The sequence below is a fragment of the Carettochelys insculpta genome, chromosome 17, assembly GCF_033958435.1.
Source record: "Carettochelys insculpta isolate YL-2023 chromosome 17, ASM3395843v1, whole genome shotgun sequence".
Taxonomy (NCBI): Eukaryota; Metazoa; Chordata; order Testudines; family Carettochelyidae; genus Carettochelys; species Carettochelys insculpta.
The window spans coordinates 3,101,319-3,123,034 of record NC_134153.1 but is presented as its reverse complement, the minus strand read 5'-3'; the positions used below and the strand labels follow the sequence as shown (position 1 = coordinate 3,123,034).

The 21,716-nt window shown below is 62.3% G+C and overlaps 2 protein-coding genes across 2 annotated transcripts; both read right to left on the bottom strand.

Moving 5' to 3' along the window:
* Positions 1-6,684: 6,684 nt before the first annotated feature.
* On the bottom strand, positions 6,685-8,697 carry FOXS1 (forkhead box S1). Its single transcript, XM_075011636.1, has one exon. It carries the CDS (start codon positions 8,456-8,458, stop codon positions 6,974-6,976), a length of 1,485 nt encoding a protein of 494 aa, XP_074867737.1. The 5' UTR covers positions 8,459-8,697; the 3' UTR covers positions 6,685-6,973.
* A 4,546-nt stretch (positions 8,698-13,243) lies between these two features.
* Positions 13,244-21,328, bottom strand: LOC142022133 (interferon regulatory factor 4-like). Its single transcript, XM_075011656.1, has 8 exons — positions 20,975-21,328; positions 20,577-20,763; positions 19,868-19,971; positions 19,393-19,495; positions 16,669-16,788; positions 15,380-15,775; positions 14,485-14,603; positions 13,244-13,746 (listed from the first exon to the last, which is right to left on the bottom strand). The coding sequence occupies exons 1-8, from the start codon at positions 21,146-21,148 to the stop codon at positions 13,603-13,605; spliced, it is 1,347 nt and encodes a 448-aa protein (XP_074867757.1). The 5' UTR covers positions 21,149-21,328; the 3' UTR covers positions 13,244-13,602.
* Positions 21,329-21,716: the final 388 nt, after the last annotated feature.

The following is a 21,716-nucleotide window of genomic DNA, read 5'->3' as shown; positions in this document are numbered from 1 at the left end:
GCCCAAGCCTGCAGCCTTGGCACCCAGAGCGCCTGCTTGCGCGTCTCATGCGCTGCTGGGGATTTCAGCCCCGGGTGGGAAGCTCGTGGGGACGGCAGGAAGAGGCAGCGGCAGGGTGGGAAGCACATTCCCAGCCACGCTGCAGGACCCCTGCAGCCCGGGTGAAAGGCCTGGCCGGGATCTGTGGGAACCAGACGGCCCCCGGGCACGGCTCGGCAGGGCTCGCTTCCTCCCATGCCCCTGGGACTGCGCGCAGGAGGGGGCTGAGGTCAGCTGTTCCCGTCACAGACAGCTTCTCAGACGCCAGCGCCAGCTCTGGCCCCAAATCCTCCGTTTCACTGGGAAAAAGAGAACAGAGAAACTAAAACCAGCATCCGAGTCCTTTGGTGATGAATCGTGCCCCCCCCACTGCCCCCGCCCCGGGCACAGCCGCCATCGGGTGGGTGGGCCTGGCCTCGCTCACGGGGGGTGACGCAGCTCGAAATGCATTTGGTCTCCGAGTGACGCCAGCCCTGTTCCTGCCCTGCTCGGCCGAGCGCATGGGCCTTGGCTCCAGCTCTTGAGGGGAAACTGAGGACCATCTGGGCCCTTCCCCCAGCAGGGCCCTTCGTGGCCTTCCCAAGGAGCCACGGCCCAACGCAGGCTCCTCCAAGTCAGGGTTGGCGTCAGAGTGCAGCCCGCAGAGCGCGGCTGGGTCCCTGGCTCATTTCAGCTGAACGGGGCCGGGGGGGCAGAACAGAGGGAGGGGGGAGCACGGTTGTGGGGAGCCCCCCCCCCTTCCACGCACCCCCTTCCCCAGGGTTTGACACGTGGCACAGCGTCCCACCCATGCACAGTCGCAGCCTGGCTCTGCCAGCCCTGGGCATCGCTGGGTCCGGTGTGTACAACGGGGAGGCTCAGCAGGAGATGCCTGGGGCCCAGGGCTGTCTGCTGAAAGGGGCACTGGGCCCATCAGCCCTGCAGGGTCGGTCCCTCCACAGGGCTGTCTCCCCTTCGCTGTCCAGCCCTGATGCTGGCTCAGCGCTGGGTCACCTCCCGCCCCGCCTGCCCGCCCACTTTGCTCTCCTCATACCGCCCCACTGCTGCCTCCCCACCCACACCTCGGTGTGTCACCGTTCCCCCTTTGCAGGGACGCACACCGCCCCTCCCAGGCACCATAGTGCCCGGCCTGCCCTGGGTTTGGGCGAGGGAGCCGCAGGGGAGGCGCCGGCTCGGCCATTTCTGGCTTTAGAATAAGGGGTGCAAACGTTTCTCTCCTCGGCGGGGCAGCGTAGCTTAGTGCACAAGGCCCCTTGGGTGCGCCAGCCCTGACTCACCGCCTGGCCTGCCGTTCTCCAACAGCACCAGCCACAGACCCGGGGCCAGGGACTGATGCTGGGGTCAGCCCCTAACCTGCGGAAGTCGTTGCTGGAGGATATTGTCAAGGTGGATACGAGTGGTGGGGGGAAATCCCCAGCTTGCATGTTGCCGGGAAAAGCCATCGCTGTGGAGTTAAGCCAGGGTGCAGGATGATAAAGCAGCTGATTGGGGTCTGCTACCCCACTCTTTGGGTGAGGAAACGGTACTGACGGGTTTAATGATCGTCAGGGCCTGTGGGAAAGGTCAGGGAACAATTGTCTGTGCACCGCTTTTGGAGGACACACAAGCCAGGCTGATGGGCGGCGCAGCTCCCTCACTCCAGGCTTTCAGAGGTCTCTGCCTGACCATGTGCCTCCTGGTGTAATGAGAGGAGCTTTGACAGTCTTTGCGGAAGGCTCTGGAGGGGCTGTGGTGTGGCCTGGGGCAGAGGGGCTCATTTCTCAGGCCTTGAGCTGCCCGTGGGCTTGCCTACAGGGCAGGTTACTGGGCGCCCCAGCAGGGGTGACCCTACATGGCACTAACACACCAGGCAGTCATAGGCAGCGAACTATGTGGGCTGTGGGGCCTGTGATCCACCACCAGTCAGGACCACGGGCCCAGCTCCACCAACATTTAGGCTGATATTTTCAGAGCCAGCGTAGCACAGACTGGGGCAAGGCCCTGGGCCCTGTGCTTTTGGCTGTGGCGGGGGGTTGCTACTTGGGGTCCAGGATGGCCTGGGGGGTTCTGGTGCTGGCAGCATGTGCTCCCTCGCCCCGGCCACCCCGCCCCGGCTGGCTCCTGGTGTTGCTCTGGGAGGGGCAGAAGCTGGAGAGAGGTGGGGTGCATGTTTGAGGGGGTCAGGCGCTTGTGGGAAGAGATGGCGTGGGTGCAAGGGGGTGGTGCCAGCCCCTTCCCACTCCTACCACAGGCCACCTGGGACCTGTGTGCCTCTGAAGCGTGGGGCCCCCCCCCACCCAAAGTGCAGGGTTGGGGGCCAGTAACCCAGCCTGTCTTATGCAGAGGAGGGCTCTGCTTGTACCCATTCTGGGCACCACCAACAATGACACCACCCTGGCAGCCGGCCTGCAGGAGCAGCCCCTGCCGAGAAAAGCCTCACACTGGGACGCTAGCACCCCCTGCCACAGGGCGGCTCTGTGTGCAACACCCCAGGCAACCCTGGCCCCGGGGGGCGGGGGGTTTATTCCCTTGGTTTGGTCGCAGGTGTTTCCCACTGTCCTGCAGTAACACCAGGTGGGTGCCTCAGTTTCCCTAGGCCCAGCATCAGTGCAGAGTGGTGAGGGAGGAGGGACCTGGCTGGTTTGAACTGGAGCTGGGAGGTGGAGTGGGGCAGTCTGGTCTGGCTGGAGAGGGAGGAAGGAAGGAGGGCCAGGATCTGGCTCAGGGACCCCCTCTGGGCCCCTCTCCCCAGGATGGATTGTACTGACAGATTCTAGCTCCTGTGCTGCCAGGTCTGTTCTAGGCTGTCCCCCTGTCGGCTAATAAACCTGTTCTCCCTGCACAGTGAGAGCCCCACCTGCCTGCGGATGGGGTGCAGGGTGGGGGTGGCCCCCGCCCCACTGTGACATCACCTGCTAGCTGGCTGCAGGGAAGTGCCTGCCTTGCCCCTCTGTACCCTGCCGTGTGCACACACCCCGGGGCTGGTCAGAGCCTGACTCCCAGCGGGGCTGACCCCCCCTCATGTTATGGGTGGCTTTGCCCCTGTCCCAGGCTGGGCAAGGAGGTGACGTGGGGCCCATCCAGCACCCCCCACCCCTCCAATGGCGCCGTGTCTGCCTAGCAGCGGCCAGCAGGGAGAGCCTGGCAGCAGCACGCCAGGCTGGGTGCCTGAGCCCATCCGTCCCCTGCAGCAGAGCTGCCTTGCCGTCTGCCCCCGAGGCGCAGGAGAAGGCCGAGCCAGCCCTTTGCTTTGCCATGCAGCCCCGACTTGAGGTCGAACCGACTCGCCCCGTTGACGTCCAGACCCAGGACTGGGAGAGGATTGTCCCCTGGTGCCCCTGCACGGCCCTTGGGCTCTTCTCTTTGCCCAGGCCTGCTGGCTCTGCAAACCCACCTCTGCCTGCTGGGCAACTGCGGCTGCCCTTCCTGCGCTGTGGCCAGGGGTGCGGCAGGTCCCTGCTTGGTAGGCGAGGGGAGGGACAAGCACCCCAGCCCAGGGAGTGGAGAAGGCCCGTCCCACCCTGTGCCCACTGTGGGGGGAACCCTGGCTAACCCCCGAGTCCCATTCCCAAGTGACCTGCTCTGCTACTTTCTATGCCCAGCCCCATCTGGAAATCGGGGCTTCTCCAGGCTGCTGCTAGTCCTGCTCCCGCAGAGGATGCCTGGGGCGGGCCGGGGAAGGTGACATGGGCTCTCCCTCAGGGCAGGCCTGGTCCCTGGGCCTGCTCTGGGATCATCTGATGGGGGGCATCGGGACAGGCTGTGTGCAAAGCCAGGCAGCTGCTTGGAAGGGGCCATGCCCAAGGCCAGGGGTGCATGGAGACTGCAGAGCCAGGAGCCCTGAGAGTGGGGCCAGGTCCAGGGCTTGGCTGCGGCCTGGGCACAGGGAGGAGGGCTGGTGGGCTGTTCCCCTTGGCAAACACATCACAGGCCTGGGGGGGTCCCTTGCCCCATAGAGCCCTGAGGTTTAGCTACAGCTGCAGCCGGACCAACTTCCTTTTACTCAGCTGGCAAATTGTACATCAGGCCTCAGCCTCACCAGGGACACCCCAGCCCTGCCCAGCTCCTGCCCTGCTACTTGCAGCCGTCAGCCCAGCCTATGATGCAGTGGGGTGTGTGAGCGTTTTGGTCTCCTGGTTAGTTTGCATGTGTGTGATGTAGTGGGGGGGAGGGGGCTCACAGGAGTGTGGGGCTCCTGCTGAGGGTAACCTGGCGACCAGGTGACACCTCTGGGCTGCAGACAAAGGGGGAGGTGGAGCCCGAGGGGTTTGAATTGGAACTGGGAGTTGGGGAGCAGTGAGTCTGGGCTGGGAGAGAGAGAGACAAAGGAGGCAGCAAGGCCCCGGCGTGGGGGGAGGGCCCTTGGGGTCTCCTCTCCCCAGTGATTGGACTGGCTGGCTCTGCTGGCTGCGCTGACTCCTCTGTACCAGGCTGTGCCCTGTCGGCTGATAAACCTGCTGTTCTCCTGCCGAGTGAGTCACTCCTGCCTGTGGACGGGGCGCAGAGCCTGGGGTCCCCTGAACCCCATGACATTGTGTTTCCCAGTGTCCAGCAGCAACCCAAGGTGGGAGCCTCAATTTCCCTATCAGTGCATAGCCGTGAGGGGCGTTTCGGTGTTATGGTTTCTCAATGGCTGGCCCTGCTCTTTGTAATCCAGGCAACCAGGTGACCCCTTTCTTCAGGCAGCAGGGAGAACAGGCCAGTGGGGGGAGGAGGGGCCTGGCTGGTTTGAATTGGAGCTGGGCAGTGGGGTGGGGAAGTCTGATCCAGCTGGAGAGGGAGGCAGGAGGTCCAGGGCCCCAATTCGGGGACCCCTCTGGGCCCCTCTCCCCAGGATGAATTGTGCTGACAGTTCCTGGTCCCTGTGCTGACAAGTCTGTTCTACGCTGCGTCCGGCCAATTCATAACCCTCCTGTTCTCCCTGCCGAGTGAGTCGTCCAACTGCAGCTGGGGGCAGGGGTTCGGGCCCCAATGTCCAACTGCAGCTGGGGGCAGGGTCTTCAGCCCCCACGCTCGGTGGCACAGCCCAAATATTGTCCTGCTGCCCAGGGTGCCTACACATGCACCCAGCCCACCTCCTGGGAAGGCTCACAGTGCCCCGCCGGTGCCCCCGAGCAGTGAGTCAGACATGGGGCCTCACCCACAGCTCCCTGGCTGAGTAAAGCTGGAAGAATTCTGCAACCCCACAGCCACTTTCCCCGGCCCATGCTGCAGCTTTCGTCTGCTCCAGGCTGTGTCCATGGCACCCAGGCTAACGCTGTGCCTGGACCTTTCCTAGCGGGGTGTAAAGGGCCCAGCAAGGTACACTGTGTAGCTGAAGTCGTTTCTGTCCCCGGCCCTGCCCCATGAGGCTACTGCCAGGCTCCCGGCCCTGCACAGGGAGCTAGTCTTCCTGCTTCCTGCAGCTGGGGATTCTAGGAACCTGCCCCTGGGCCCCAGAGGGCCTGGCACCATTCCTGCCCCAAGCCCTGGCTGTCACACTGTGTCCCTGTTCCCAGAATACCGGACATGGGCCCCGCTGGCAAGCAGGGCACTGGCTAGTGCTCAGACTAACTCAAAGCCCAGGCCTGTGGCAGGGACACAACTAACTCACACTGAGCTGTAACAGAGAGGCGGCCGTGTGAGTCTGTATTCTACCAAAACAAACCAGCCGGCCTGGAGCACTTAAGGACTAAGGAAATGATTGAGTGCTCCAGGACGGCTGGTTTGTTTTGTCACACTGAGCTGGTGGCAGAAGGTTAGGCCAAGTTACGGGCTGCCACAGGTACTCACCTGGCCCTGTGACGGCCCCATCTCCCGTGGGGCAGGGCCCAGCTCTTATCACCACTGTACAGCAGGGCTATGCCTGAGCCTCAAGCAGAGGAATTGCTGCACAGCGGTCAGCTGAACCCAGCTCTCCCATCCTGGAGTATCCCCCATCCTCTGCGTCAGCCTTCGCCTCGCTGGCTCAGGGCCCAGGCACACGAACTGCAGCTGGGAAACAACTGCCCTCCCACCACCTCACAGCTTTGTCCAGACCAGTGGAGATCATCGTGTCACCTGGGGGGACAGATGAGTGAGCCCTGCCAAGTGACATTGGGAGCAGGGTGTGCTGGGTGCCTGACATGGGAGCAGGGTGTGCTGGGCGCCTGACATGGGAGCAGGATGCGCTATTCGCCTGACATGGGAGCAGGCTGGGCTGTGCACCTGACACTGGCAACAGGATGTGCTGTGCGCCTGACACCGAGAGCAGGCTGTGCTGTGTGCCTGACATGGGAGCGGCGTGTGCTGTGCACCTGACACTGGCAGCAGGATGTGCTGTGCGCCTGACACCGGGAGCAGGGTGTGCTGTGCGCCTGACATGGGAGCGGGGTGTGCTGTGTGCCTGACATCGAGAGCAGTGTGCGCTGTGCGCCTGACATGGGAGCAGGCTGTGCTGTGCGCCTGACACTGGGAGCAGGCTGTGCCATTCACCTGACATAGTAGCAGGCTGTGCCATTCACCTGACATAGTAGCAGGCTGTGCTGTGCACCCTGTGGTGCCATGAGACGCAGCTGTCAATGACAAGCCAAGGTGCCGGGCATGGGAGAACCCGCTGACCCAAGCAGCACCTTCCCTGCCCTCAGTCCCACCTGTCCCTCTGCAGGACACTCCCAGGCCCCCAGGCAGACACACCAAGGCAGGAAGCCCGAGTGAGACGTACTTTATTCCACCAGCCAGGACACAGTTCGACTCAGCCCATCTCACGCATGGGTCTCGTCTTGTGGCAAACCAGCCAGGGCCACGAGAGGCCGGCAGTGGGTGGGTCCCGAAGTGATTGCTCCCGGGTAGCCTCAGCCAGGCAGCAGCAAAGGGCAGGAAGCAGCAGGAGGGAATAACTTACATGGAGCGTCTGTCCCTTCCTTGCAGGCAGCTGGCTGGGGTCCTGGGCAGCAGGAGAGGCCCTGAGGGCACAGGCTATCCTGGCCGGGGCTCGTCACTCAAAGAAGAACATGCCTGGGGTCCTGTAGAGACAGTGGGGTAGTCCCAGCTGGTAGCTATTCCCGCCCGGCAGGGAGAAGGGGCTCCCAGCCCATGGCTCCGGATCCCCCTGCAGCTGCCCGGTGGGTCGGAAGGGGGCCGGCTGGGCAGGGGTGCTGGGCGCTGCGCTCGGGGGGGCCGTAAGGAGGTGCTCCAGGGCGGAGCTGCATGCCCTCTCGTTCACGCAGAAGCTCAGAGCCTGCACACGGCACTGGTAGTTCCCGCCCAGGGGCTCGGAGCCCGAGCAGCTGTAGGCACTGAAGACGGGCAGCGCGGGCTTGACGTAGCTGTCGCCCTCGAAGGAGGGGAAGCAGGCCGGTGAGGGCTGTCGGCTGCAGGTCAGGGAGGACTTGCTGGGCCCCAGCAGGGCTGGGAACAGGGGGGCCACCTGGCTGAACGGCCCTGGGGCGGACGGCCCAGGCTCCTTCCCCTCTAGCTGGCTGTTGACAGACATGGCTGGGGCCAGTTCCTTGGTCAGCTGCAGGTGCAGCTGGGTCACTCGCTCCCCCAGGGCTGTGTACTGGGGCTGGGCTCTGGGAGTTGGAGGCTGCAGCTCCCCAAGGACTGGCTCCTTCACCCGGGGGGACTCTTGCCCTGGGCTCTCCAGCAAGTGACCCTCAAGGCCTGGGTAGCAGGGCTGCCTCTCAAGGAGCTGGGGCCCAGGCTCTGGCCCCTCCAGGGGGTACAGACATGCCTGCCTGGGCTTCTGCAGGTATTTCCTCGGGCTCAGGAGGCTGCTCTGGCCTGGCTGCTCTGAGCAAGGGAGGCCGGGATCCTTGCTGCCCTGGGCAGGCTGCTGGGGACCCAAGGTCAGAGCCCGCCCAGCACCCGGCTGCCCCCCACACGAGCTGAGGGGCTGGCTGGCGGGAGCTGGCGAGGCGTAGTCGCCCTCTGTCTTGACCTCTGCGGGCGGAGGGGCCGGACGGGCCCGGTGCTTGGCCTGCTTCCTGGGCGCCGCCTCGGGCTCCCCGTCTGGCGCATCTCGCAGGCCGCGCTGCCTGGTGAAGCGGCGTCGGCGGCGCAGGAAGCTTCCGTTCTCGAACATGTTGTAGCAGTCGGGGTCCAGCGTCCAGTAGTTGCCCTTGCCGGGTCTCTTGTCGTCCCGGGGCACCTTGACGAAGCACTCGTTGAGCGAGAGGTTGTGGCGGATGCTGTTCTGCCAGCCCTGCTTGTTGTCCCGGTAGAAGGCGAAGCGGCCCATGATGTAGCGGTAGATGCCGCTCAGGGTGAGCCGCTGCTCAGGGGCGCTCTGGATGGCCATGGTGATGAGGGCGATGTAGCTGTAGGGGGGTTTGGTGGCCTCGCCCTGCGGGACGGGGGCACCGCTGCCAGCCCGGGGGGGCTCGGAGCTGGGGCGGGGGGCCAGCACCATGCCCGGGGCCCCGCAGCCGCCTGGCTGGATGCGCAGAGCGGAGGCAGGGCTGGGATACTCCACTTGCATCCTTCTCGGGCAGGGCTCCCCGCCTCCCTCCCGGCCGGCCGGCCGCTGCGCGCCGCCTGCTCCCACTCCCGCGGCTGCGGCCGGGCTCGGCGCTGAAAAAGGCGAAGGGGCGGCACGTCCCTCCCCCGGCCCCAGCGCGCGGGGGCGGAGCGAGGGGCAGCCGGGGCGCGGCCGCTCCCTGGGCCCGGGCCACGCCGGGTCCGGGCTCCGCACGGGTAGCGCCTCGCCCCCGGGCTCCCCCCTCCCTCCGGCCCGGCGCCCCAACTTCCCTGGGTCTGCGGGGTCTGCTCAGCCCTGCGCCCAGCCCGGAGTTTGTCAGCACAAGGAAGGGGGCCTGGGGGAGGGCAGCGGAGGGTGGGGGGCGTCGCCGGGCTCTTTTGGGGGGTCATCGAGGGAAGGAGGAAGAAAGGGCAGAGCTGGGGGTGCGGGGGCACAGCTGGGGAGCACAGAGCTGGGGGGGCGGGGGCACAGAGCTGGGGGGCCCGGGGTACAGCTGGGGAGCACAGAGCTGGGGGGCGGGAGCACAGAGCTGGAGCACAGAGCTGGGGGGCAGAACTTGCAGTCGCTGGGCTGGTTCCCATACCACTGCCACTGCCCTGGCGGTACCCACAGAGGTGACTCGGCAGCCGGCCCTGCATGTGCCGTGGGGCCGCATCCGTGTCCCGTGGGCGGCCGGGCTGCAGCTGGGACAGACTCAGGCCCAGGGTGGAGCTTCCATCAGGCCAGGGGCACAGCCCCAGCTGGGCCGTAGCCCACCCCCTTTGCGTCTGGGCCCTCCCCGGCTGGTCTCCTGTCCCAGCTGGCAGCGGGGTCGGGGCGCCCTGGCCAAGCTCCCCATTGCTGCCCACCGCCTGCAAACCCGCCCCCCAGTGGCCCTCCTGGCTACGCCGCTGCCGCGGGGCAGGGGAGAGGATAGCCAGCGGGGCCAGGCTGGGCTCACCTGCACCCTAGGGAAGGGGCTGGTTTGTCCCGGCAGAATCAGTTCCTCTAGGCTCCCGGCTCCCTCTAGCGGAGACCTGGGACCTCAGGAACATGACCGTGGTGCGAGACTTTACAAAGAGGTGGGGAAACTGAGGCAGGGGCGGGGCCGCAGCTTGCACAAGGGAACCCAGCAGGCCAGTGGCTCCGCGGCAGAGCGAGGCGCGGGCAGAGCCTCCCGGGGCTGAAGTGGAGAACAGGAGGGGGGAACCACTCCCCTGGACGGACACTCAGTTGGGCTCAAACCACTAGGCCATGCTGCCTCCCTTTTTCTGAGGTCTGACTCCCTCCCATCCTCTGCCTCATGCTGCTCACTGCGGGCTCTCCCCGCCTCGCTCCGGGCCAGGCCCTGTGCTCTGGGGCGGTCCTCAGCCCCTGTCCTGTACCCAGGGCTGGGCTTGGGGGCCCTTCCGGGGAGCACAGCGCTGCCCAGAGCCCCGTGCAGGAAGCCAGCAGGGCGGCTGCTCCCACCTGGCGCTGGGCCTCCTGGCGCAGTGGCGTTTTCTCGCTTGCTCACCCAGCTGCTTCCTGAAGTTTATGCTTCTTGTTTGCCCTGATGCACTCTTCCCTGCAGTCTCCTTGCTGGGCTCCATCCAGGGGCTGGCAGGCTGCTGCCAGCAGAGCTGTGCCCTCTTGCGGCACTCCTGGGGCAGGCATCAGGGCAGCCTGTCCCAGGGAGCGAACCACGGATTCTCGACTTTTCCCAGCAGTTGGGTCGGGGCCCGCCCGCCACCAGGCTCCTCACACAGGGGTCCTGGGGGAGGACGGAGCAGGTGGAGGGGAGGTGGGTGCAGGCCCGCGTGGCCAGGTGAGCTGAAAGGAAGATGAGCAGGTGTCGGGATGCAGGAGAGGCCAGACGTCCAGCAGGGCTGAGGAGCAGCCCCTTGGGCAGTGGGTTGAGGCACAGCCTGGAACGCAGCCAGCCGAGTGTCCTGCTGCCTCTGGGATGCGCAGAAGAGCCAGAAGCCTGAAGCCTTCCCTGCCCGGGGCAAGGCCAGGAGAGCTCCGGGGGCCCAGCCAGGTGGCCACAGAGCTTTCCAGGGCTGCAGTGGACGAGAACAGGAGTGGGACGCCCCAGGGAGGCGGCGAGGGTGGCCCCCAAGGCTGCTTTCATAAGAACATAAGAATGGCCATACTGGGTCAGACCAAAGGTCCATCCAGCCCAGTATCCCGTTTGCCGACCGTGGCCAATGCCAGGTGCCCCAGAGAAGGAGAACAGAAGACAATGATCAAGTGATTTATCTCCTGCCATCCATCTCCTGCCCTTGTACTGAAGGCTAGGGCACCATACTTTACCCCTGGCTAATAGCCATTTATGGACCTAACCTGCAAAAATTTATCAAGCTCTTTTTTAAACCCTAATAGAGTCCTGGCCTTCACAGCCTCCTCCGGCAAGGAGTTCCACAGGTTGACTGTGCGCTGTGTGAAGAAAAATTTCCTTTTATTAGTTTTGAACCTACTACCCATCAATTTCATTTGGTGTCCCCTAGTTCTTGTATTATGGGAAAAGGTAAATAATTTTTCTATGTTCACTTTCTCCACACCATTCATGATTTTATATACCTCTATCATATCGCCCCTCAATCGCCTCTTTTCCAGACTGAAAAGTCCCAGTCTCTCTAGCCTCTCCCCATATGGGACCCGTTCCAACCCCCTAATCATGTTAGTCGCCCTTTTCTGTACCTTTTCTAATGCCAATATATCTTTTTTGAGGTGAGGAGACCACATCTGCACACAGTACTCAAGATGTGGGCGTACCATAGTTTTACATAGGGGAAGTATGATATCTTTTGTCTTATTATCTATCCCTTTTTTAATAACTCCTAACATCCTATTTGCTTTATTAACTGCCGCTGCACACTGCGTGGATGTCTTCAGAGAACTATCCACTATAAGTCCAAGATCCCTTTCCTGATCTGTCGTAGCTAAATTTGACCCCATCATGTTGTACGTGTAATTTGGGTTATTTTTTCCAATGTGCATTACCTTACACTTACCCACATTAAATTTCATTTGCCATTTTGCTGCCCAATCACTCAGTTTGCTGAGATCTTTTTGTAGTTCTTCACAATCCCTTTTGGTTTTGACTGTGCTGAACAACTTGGTGTCATCTGCAAACTTTGCCACCTCACTGCTTACCTCATTTTCTAGATCATTGATGAACAAGTTGAACAGGATCGGTCCCAGGACTGACCCCTGGGGAACACCACTAGTTACCCCGCTCCATTGTGAAAATTTACCATTTATTCCAACCCTTTGTTTTCTGTCTTTTAACCAATTCCCGATCCATGAAAGGATCTTTCCTCCTATCCCATGACCGCCTAATTTACATAAAAGCCTTTGGTGTGGGACCGTGTCAAAGGCTTTCTGGAAATCTAGGTATATTATGTCCACTGGGTGCCCCTTGTCCGCATGTTTATTAACCCCTTCAAAGAACTCTAATAGATTAGTTAGACACGACTTCCCTCTGCAGAAACCATGCTGACTTTTGCCCAACAATTCATGCTCTTCTACGTGCCTTGCAATTTTATTCTTTACTATTGTTTCTACTAATTTGCCTGGTGCTGATGTTAGACTTATCGGTCTATAATTGCCAGGGTCTCCTCTGGAGCCTTTTTTAAATATTGGCGTTATATTGGCCGTCTTCCAGTCATTGGGTACCGAAGCGGATTTAAAGGATAGGTTACAAACCACTGTTGTTGACTCTGCAATTTCACATTTGAGCTCTTTCAGAACCCTTGGGTGAATGCCATCTGGTCCTGGAGACTTGTTACTATTTCCTTCACTGCCCGCCCCAGGAAGTCTCCCCAGGCCCTGCAGGGAGGGGCCCGGACCCTTCCCTGTGAACCTCTGCCCACCAATTCACACGCTGGCTGCGACCTCCTGTGCAGCCTACACTGTACCCAGCCCAGGCCCAGCACACAGCCTCCTCCCGCCTGGTCCCCCCCAGCCAAGCCCGGAGCCAAGCTTCAGTTCAGTGGGGGGAGAGGGTCCGGCCCCTCTGGCAATGCCCTGAGGTCTGCAGCAGGCTCTCCTTACAGTGTGGCCTTTCCTGGGAGCGGAGGCCCTGCAGCCGGCCTGGCCCTGAAACAACCCTGCACCTGTTTTCAAAACACTCTGCAGAGAACGTCCCATCAGCACAGGGATGCCCCTGCGTTACAGAGAGGGAAGCTGAAGCAGGGGCTGTGCTGTGACAGGCTCACGGACACATGGTCACTGCCAGGGCTAGCCACCAGGAACTTACAGCTCCCAGGCCCAGTCCAGGAGCCCCCGCCAGCCTCTCACCACAGCAGATGGGGTCCCTGTGGGATCTCGGCCCCAGAGAGCAGGCACTGGGCACCGCAGAAAGCTTCTTCGGGTCCTGCCGGGTGGAGGGTTCAACACTGGGAGCCTGGCACGGGCAGGCCAAGCAGCTGGCTCATCTCCCAGCCGGGAGAGCCAGGGCTGTGACTCCCCAGGGCCATGAGCCCAGCCTGAACCTTTCTCTTCTCATGCCTCCAGCTAAGGGCAGCAGGGCCCAGCCACTCCCCACTAGATGGCACCTGTGGCCCGCAAAGCCAGCGCTGCACCCAGCAGGCAATGCCAGGGCAGCTCTGCGCACTGAGCTGCTGCACTGTCCCTGCGCCACCAGCGGAGGCTGCTGGGCACCAGATTCAGACAGCTGCCCAGCCTGTAGGAGGTGGGACGGAGGCAGCTCTTACCCTCTTTAGGGCCCTTTTATTCCCAGCCGCTCTGCAAGGGCAGGTTGCCAGGGCCCTAGAAATAACTACGACCCTGCTACAGCCAGCAAGAGACAACCACAGCAGCCAGGGGAACACAAGCCACGCTGTTAACCCCGGCGTCCGGAGAAACATCCCCCCATCACGTCCCAGATCCCACGTGGGGTTCCAACAGCGCAGCATCGCCGGCAGCCTGCCCCGCACCAGAAAGTGCCTGCTTGCCCCATAAAACGGCCAGTGCAAGCAGGTCTATTCCAAGCCTATCCCAGGCTGTAGTCCCTATGTGCAGTGGCCGGGGGTCACTCCGGTGGGGTCACACAAGGCTACTCCTAACTCCCTTACAGACAGAGCTGAGGGCCGGAGGGAGTTGGGGGCGGGCTCGATCTTTCCCAGGCTACCCCAGCCTGCGTGTGAGTGGGGCAGAGGCACCTTGCTGGCTCCAGGAGCTCAGGGTTGGCAGAGCTGCTTCAGGATCTTGGGGAGGTGGCTGGAAGCCTCTGCGGCAGCGCACGGCTGAGAGGAGTCATGCTGTGCCGGGGACCTCAGGCGCTGGGCATGAAGGAAGAGCTCTCGTGCGAACACTGGCTCGACCTGCAAGGCAGCAGAGCAGCTGGGTCATTCGCAGGCCGACGGCCCGTGCGTGTTCAGGGCCCCATCGCCCCTCCCCACATGGCTCTCGCTGGCCTGCCGCTGGATAGCACGCGCCATCCTGGCAAGCGGATGCCGCCCACGCTCGTCTGCCCCGCAGAGGCTCTGCCCTGCAATTGGGAAGGGGAGCAGCTTAGCGTACCAGGCGGCCCCTTGCTCTTCCCGGCCCCCTGGCTGCCTGGGAGAGAGGGGAAAGTCCCTGCTTTGTGTGAATCACTCCTCTGGCCATCCCTCCCTCCACCAGCCAGGAGCAAGGGACATGCCCGCAGGCTGTGTGCTTTGCCCTCGTTCCCTGACTGGCTGGGGAAAGGGAAAAAGAGCAGGCGGAGTCCCGGTAGGCATGGCTGCCGCCCAGCTGATTGGCAGAGCGCCCACGGCCACCAGCGTGTGTTCCCACTGGTGGCACGCACGCTCCTCCCCGCAGAGGTGCCAACTCCAGGGGTGCTCTGGGGCACAAGCCCCTGCATAAAAAGGGGGTGCTCCGCCCCCCCAGTCACACACAGTGCCTGGCTGCCAATCAGAGAATGGCTGGTGGGAGGTGCCCAAGGGAGGGGAAGAGAGGAGCTGGGAGGGGTGGGGGAGTTGAGCGTGGGGTCTCGGGGTGGAGCCCCCTGCCCCCCCGCATGTCGGTCCCCGGACAAACTGATGGCACAGCCCCTCTGCCTGACCCCTCATACTCACGTGGGCCATGATCAGCTTCTGGAAGTTCTGGCTCGGGGTGGGGGGGTACTCCTCTCCAAAGCACAGCCGGATCTGGTACTGGGGCGCGGGCTCCCCATGGCTCAGGTAGCTCCTTAGCTCTGAAACCCACAAGCATTCCAGCCGTGACTCGGGCTGCTCCCCCTAGCCTGACACACGCGGCCAGGGGCTGGACGGTCCCTGCCCCAGGGGCTGACAGAGACACCAGAGTCCAAAGGGCCTGCATTGGGGCGGGACCCTGCAGGGTCCCCAAGATCCTGGTGCACAGAGAGATTTCATGGGGCCATGCACAGTGCTGGTGGGGAAGGCCTGGCACTCTCGGAGGGAAGGAGAAAGGGAGGGAGACAGCAACGAGGTAGGACTCCTGCAAGTCCTCTCCCTGGGCAGCAGGGCCAGGGGCTCTTGACAGCTCCCTAATGGGGGGGTCTCCGCTGGATCAGTGCATCTGACTGGTTCGCACCAGCCCAAGCTCTGACTTCCCACCACGATGTTCTGCACTGCAAGGCCACTCAGAACTCCCCGGCCTCAGCACAGAGAGAATTCCCGCTCCTAGAAAACAGGCTCTTGGAGAATCACTGCCAACAGTATGGGGCATATAACACACAGCATAGAGGTTCTGATTTCACCCAGCACAGGATAGCAGGGCACAGACACCCTACACGGTTTATTCCCAGATGCTTCCCTACTCTGTAGGTTATTAGTGCCTCCCCAGGCCTGGTCACAGGGCAAAGGGCAAGTGCCTAATGGTTAGAGCAGGCCAAAGAGAGTGGTAAGTCCCTTTCCTTCGCACGCCCTGTGCCGCAGGTTGCCAGCCTGCTCAAGCACGTTCCTGCCACACCCCTGAGCAGCCCATGCGGCCGGCTGGACAGGCACGTACGCTGCAGAAACTGCTGGGTGTCCAGGAGCTTGTAGGTTTTCTCCCTCTCCAGCTTGTTGGGCTGGTCGCTGTGTGGTGCGGTGGGTCCGTTCCAGTACACCCGGCCCTGGCACTGCCGCTTCATGAAGACTCCTTCGGGGGCCACCCACAGGAGGACGCCCCGGTCCAGGTGCAGCAGAAGCCGTTCCAAGAGGCCCGTCATACCCGCCATCCTGCCGGTGCCAGTCAGCACCCGAGGCGAGGGGAACTGGATCTGCTCCATGGAGGACGGCCCATAGAGCCGCTCGTTGTCAGCCGGCACCAGGCGGGAGGTGATGCGGCAGCCCTCGCCCGTGTGGGTGGTGAACTCCTTCACCAGCACGTCGCAGTAGTAGAGGCGGACGTGCAGCCAGCAGTCTGCGGGCGGGAAGAGGGGTCAGGAGGGCAGAAGGCTCCAGGGCAATGGGTGAGAGGGGGTCACAAGTACCTGGTATGACAGCCAGGGCACTGAAGGGAACCCCCAGGGAACCGCCGGAGGCCTGCCCGCGGCTGGATGGCAGCCCAGTGTTGCAGGGCTCTTGAGCACCAGTTCCCATCCCCGACTCCACACAGCCAAGTCCCCCCGGGTGGTGGGTGGGAGTGGTCACAGCGGGCCCAGCACCGCCCAGAACCACGAGCAGCCCGGGGCCTGTCCTCGCTGAGCTGGCGCTACTCCAGCCAGGGGTGGAGCAGGGAACCCGCCGGGGCTGCTAAAGGTGAGGCCGGGTGGTGCCATGGAGGGATATCAGTGCTGGGGCCAGCCCCTTCCACAGGTGGGCCAGGCCAAGGGCAGGAGCTCAGACCCTGTTAGCTGGAACAACAAGCTTGGCAGGGACCGGGCGGGGCCCCGCTCACCCCGGATTGGAGCAGGACTTATGCCCCTTTGGGGCACCAGGCTGCTGCAGAGCCATGCAGTGAATTAGAGCAGTCTCAGGGTTGCGAGCGGCTGCTGGCTGGCAGCTCCGCACTTGTGTGGTGGGGGAGGGGCAGACAAAGGGGAACCCCTGAATTCCCTCGTGTGCAAACACACAACGAGCATTGTGAATGAGCCTCAGAAAGGCCAGAAAGCCAGGGTCACCCCTTGGTCCCATGGTCCACGCCAGAGCCCCGGTAGGTGTGGGTGCAGCTCTGCAGCCAGGACTAGGATCCCCCGGCAAATCCCAGGGAACCTCAGCACCCAACCTGCAGGAAGGTGCGTCAGTTCCCGACAGCCTGGAGACCCCCCCAGAGGTGGGTTCCGCGGCTGCTCCCGCCCCCCTCCACTGCTCTACCTGAGTTATTGATGTCTGCAGAGGGCACACCACTGGAGCTGGGCTTGGCTAGCTGGGGGCTCTGCAGAAAGCCAGCGTGTGTTGGGCCCCAGCCACAGAAAACCCCTTTCACCTGGTAGCCTAGGAACAATAGAGAAACAGAGCTCGTAAGCTCACCACCGGCAGAAACAGGCCAGGGACAGTCACGGAGCAGTGCATGCTGAGGGAGGGGGGAGTCGCCCAGGAGCACAGCACTTGGTACAGGCCACCCGGATCTTCCCAAGGGTGGGCAGATGGTGACTCCTCTTTGATAGTCTGTGCCCAGCAGGAAAGCCAGCTGGTAGCAGCAGAGCAGTGGCTCGTGTTCCTTACAGTCACGGCAAATCAGTGGCCATCCAAGCTCTCACTTCCTCGTTCAGCCTCACGGAGCAGAGGACGTGCACTGGGGAGGCAGAGGGCAAGCAGGTTTTGGGCTTCGCCTTCAGAGGTTTGGTCTATTAGGCAACGGGGCAACTAACACCTTCACCTGTAGCTCTCTCACTGGTTGGCCCCTGCTGCGCTTTGCTCTGAATTGGACCCAGGCCCTGAGATCTGAGCATGGGGCTGCTGGCATTGGCAGGTTAATTACGGCTCCCACAGGCAATGGAGGGAGACTTACAACAGAAAATATGGCGCCCTTCACCCGCACAGCTCAAAGCACTTGCCAAACAGGACTGGATCAGGGCCCCAGGGGGAAGTGCTGCTGCTCTTGTTATACAGAGGAGCGGAACGACGCACAAAGAAGCGACCAAGTAACTTGGCCAAAGTCACAGAATCACAGGGCTGGAAGGAACCTCAGGAGGTCACCGAGTCCAGCCCCCTGCTTCAAGCAGGATCAACCTCCACTAAGTCATCCCAGCCAGGACCTTGTCAAGCTGGGACTTAAAAACCTCCAGGGATGGAGATTCCACCACCTCTCTAGGCAACACATTCCAGTGCTTTACCTCCCTCCTGGGGAAGTAGTTTTTCCTAATATCCAACCTACTCCTCTCCCTCTGTAACTTCAGCCCATTGCTCCTTGTTCTGCCGTCTGACACCACTGAGAGCAGTTTCTCTCCATCCTCCTTAGAGCTCTCCTGCAGGAAGTTGAAGGCTGCTAGTAAATCACCTCTAAGTCTTCTCTTCCGTAAACTAAACAAGCCCAAATCCCTCAGCCTCTCCTCATAGGTCGTGTGCTCCAGCCCCTTCATCATTTTTGTTGCCCTCTGCTGAACCTGCTCCAGCACATCCACATCCCTTCTATACTGTGGGCCCCAAAACTGGACACAATATCCCAGATGTGGCCTCACCAGTGCCGAATAGAAGGGAATAACTACTTCTCTAGAAGTCCAACAGCAAGTTAGTGGCAGAACTGAGAACAGAACCCAGGAATCTTGAGCCCTGCTCCTGAGACAACCTCCCTCCAGAGCTGGAAGCTCAGCCAGGCCGAGAGCCCTTTGCTTGCTCTTGAAAGCCCCTTAATGTAACGTGAAACCATGCAGGTGCCAGGCTCCGCCAAACACACCACAACTCCACTGTGGCTAGGCTACCTTCTGTGAGCGAGCGATGCTCGGCACACGCTGCCTAAGGCTACAGCTACTCTGGCACATGGACGACACATCTGTTGTCATTGTGTTAACTCCCCCCAGCCTCGAAAAGCAAAAGGCCACAAGCTCCTGCATGATCCCCAGGAGCGCTCCCCTGCTGGCAGTGCTAACCCCCTCGCTCGGGTGCCAGGGTTTTGTCCGCAAATGAGATGCAGGCGGTGGCTACACTGCCCGACTTTTAGCCATAGGGCTGTTGCGACACAGCCCTGCACAGTAGAGTTGGAGCCGAACTCACACACCGGAGGCCTCGGCTGGGGCTTGTGGCATGTCACCCAGAATGTGCTGTCACTCCGTGGTTCTCAGCCAGGGGCGTGGGTACCCCTGGAGATATGCAGAGGTCTTCCAGAGGGAACTCGACTCATCCAGGTCAGTGGTTCTCAGCTGGGGCTTGTGACTTCCAGAGCGGTCACGGGACAGGTTCAGAGGCAGGGCCACTGCCTGCAGCGTCAGACCACCAGGCAGCCAGAAAGCAAGTTACATGCTTCAGCCCTGGGAGCTGGGACACAGGCTCCAACCAGGCTCACAAGTGAAGACCTCTCAATTATCACCCTGAAATGTGGGTCTGGTATTCCCATCCCAACTGACTTGTAACAAGATGGGAGCCACGAGAAAGTCAGCCCCAATGTGCTGGGACCCTTCTGAGTCAGTGCAGGGACCTGGGGCATGTCTCTTTCCCACACCCCTAACAAGAAGCGCTGAGTAAAGTCAATCAAGTTAATTCTGAGCTGGAGCCTCATTGGTTAGCGTGGCCAGCATCCTACCCGAGATGGGCAGAGATACCGTGGTTTCAGATCCAGCTCCAAGGTACAGATCGCAGGCTGGCCAGTGCCCATGTCTCATGGCGATGGCATTCACTCAAAGGGAACTCAGAGAGAGAAGGGGATTCCGGGGATCAGGGTGGAACTGGAAAGGGTACCAGAAGACACCGCCAACCCTGGGGGAGTCTTGGTCCAGACCCTACTTTACAACTCAGGACCATCACTGGTTGGAAGCAGCGAGGGGCTGAATGAGAAATGCGTGGACCTAGCCTTAAAGAAATTAAAGTCACATTGCTAGTGACCGCTCAGGAGGGGCTGGAAAGGAGATTAGCTGCTGGAAATGGACAAGCCCCCTTCCTTACCCCGGTTTTCCGGATGGCTTGGCAAGTGAGAGACCAGAGGTACTGGAGAAGACTCCATCAGATCCTTCTTCCCATTCTCTTCCCGCTCTGAGGACATGTTAGCCTGGGAGGGAGAGAGCAGAACCCATGAGACCAGGCCAAAGGGAGAAGTACAGCAAAGACCTGGGAACTAGGTGACCTGAGATCCATTCCAGGCTCTCTGGACAAATCACATCCCTGCTCTGTGTGCCTCGGTTTCCCACGTGTAAAACAAGGATGGTCAAAGCAGTGCTGCAAGGCTGAGCCAGCTGGATGCTCATAAAGTTCTTTGAGATCCTTTGGTCCCAAGTGGCCAGAGACCTGCGTGCGACACCCCCAAGCCCCAATGACTTGCTATCAAACCAGGAGGGCAAGCTGTCCAAGGGGCAAGCACAGGAGGAGGGAGGACTGGACAAGAGGAAGGTCAGTATGGATGACAAGCTCAACCCCATCACACCTTGTCTGGCCTGCAGTTCACGCCCATCTCCGGGTGTCTGAGGGCTGGAGGCTGGCTGGACTGCTGTTCTTGTGTGGGAGGGGACTCCATGCTGCCTGCCTTCTCTGCCAAGAAAACATAAAGCCTGTTACTGGCCTGAGAGCAATAGCCCAGATCCAGCCCAGCAGCTGCTCGGAGAATAAGCACTCCCCCAGCACCTCTGCCCAGGAGAACATGGCTCCGTGCCCTTCCTTTTCACTGCAAACGGCGGCTCCAGGGTGATATCCTACTGGGTTTAACAACTGGGAATGTCCCATTTGGCATTTCCCAGATCCCACTCCTCAGGCACAGGCCTGGGTGCTCTCTGCAAAGCCCGGATCAGTTATGGGGAATGAATCTACCCAGGGCAGATGGACCTTGGCCAAGAAGGGTGATTGGAATGGGACAATGTAAAGCTGCGGTTGGCCCACGGTTCCCTCTAATGTTTTACATCCATGGGCAGAATAAATTTTATCACGTGCACCAAGGCCTGCGTGGAAGCACCGCCAGTAGAAACACAGGCTGCCGGCGCTCTGCGAATCTGCGGGGCAGCACCTGAATCTCTGCTGGGCGGCCGCCCACTCGCTCAGCGTCCAGGGAGCCCTAGTTGGGGCGTAGCTGTGAAGTGGGAGGGCTGGCTGGGCAAGGCCTCCCCCAGAGGCCCCACCAGCTGCTCTGGACGAGGCCGTACCAGGCTCTCGGGCGCCGTCGGACAGGATCTGGTACACTTTGTAGGGCTCGGAGATGTCCAGCTGGCTCCGTTCGGGGACCTCCCGGAAATCGGTGCTCTTGTTCAGGGCGCACCGCAGGCGGGTTTTCCAGGTGGAAGGGTCGGCTTTGGAGCCCTCCTGGTACTTCCCCTTGTAGACAGCCCAGGCCTGCAACGGGCAAGGAGGCAACCGCATGAGAGGCCGGGCCGAGAGCAGCACGTGCCTGGCCCCAGGCTGGAGCGAAGGGCCCCGGTGCCAGGCGGGGGCGGCACAGGGCTGCGGGGCGCGGCCGGGGAGGTGCTGGAGGGAGCCGAGGGAGGTCGGCCAGCAACTCCCCGGCCCCGAGGCTGGCGCCAGGCCCGGCCCGGCCCGCGGGTACCTTGAAGAGCGCCGCGTCCTGGTGCTGCCGGTAGTCCTGCTTGGCGGCGTGTTTCCAGGGGATGCGGAAGAGGGTTTTTTCGCGGTTCTCCCAGCGCAGCCCCGGGTAGCGGCCGCCGTCGATCTGGGCGAGGAGCCATTCCTTCAGCCGCATGTGGCCCCCCGCCTCCGCCATGTGCGCGCCCGGCGCCCGGCGCTGCGCACGCCGCCGCCACCTGCTCCCCGGCCCGCCGCCGCCTCTGCCGGCTGGGCTGCCCCGGCCCCTGCCCTGCGCGCTGGCCGAGCCCCGCGGGCGCGGAGCGAGGAGCGGAGCCGGACGGGCGCGGGCACCATCTGTGCGCGCGGAGGGGCCGGAGCAGGCGGGGCTGAAAGCGAAAGGGCGGCGGGGCCGATTTCACTTTCTCTTTCCTGCCGCGGGCGCTTTCGGTTTTGGGGCAGGGACGGAGCGGCCTGGGAGCCCCACGCGGGGCACGAGGGCCACGGAACACGGGGCGGGAGCACCCCACTGCCCCCCTGCGCGGCCCATGGAGCAAGGAGCCTCCTAGGAGCTATGCAGCAGGGACCCCTGTTCCCCAGGCTCTGGAGTAACTCTCCCTGGGGCTTGGGCTGGGGCCAGCCAGAGCCTGGGTCAGGGCCTGGGCCGGTGGGCCCTGCTCTGTGAGCTGGGCTGGTACCTGTGTGAGCGGGAGGCTGGTACAGCTCAGTCTCTTGCCATAGTATCCCAGGGCTGGAAGGGACCTCGG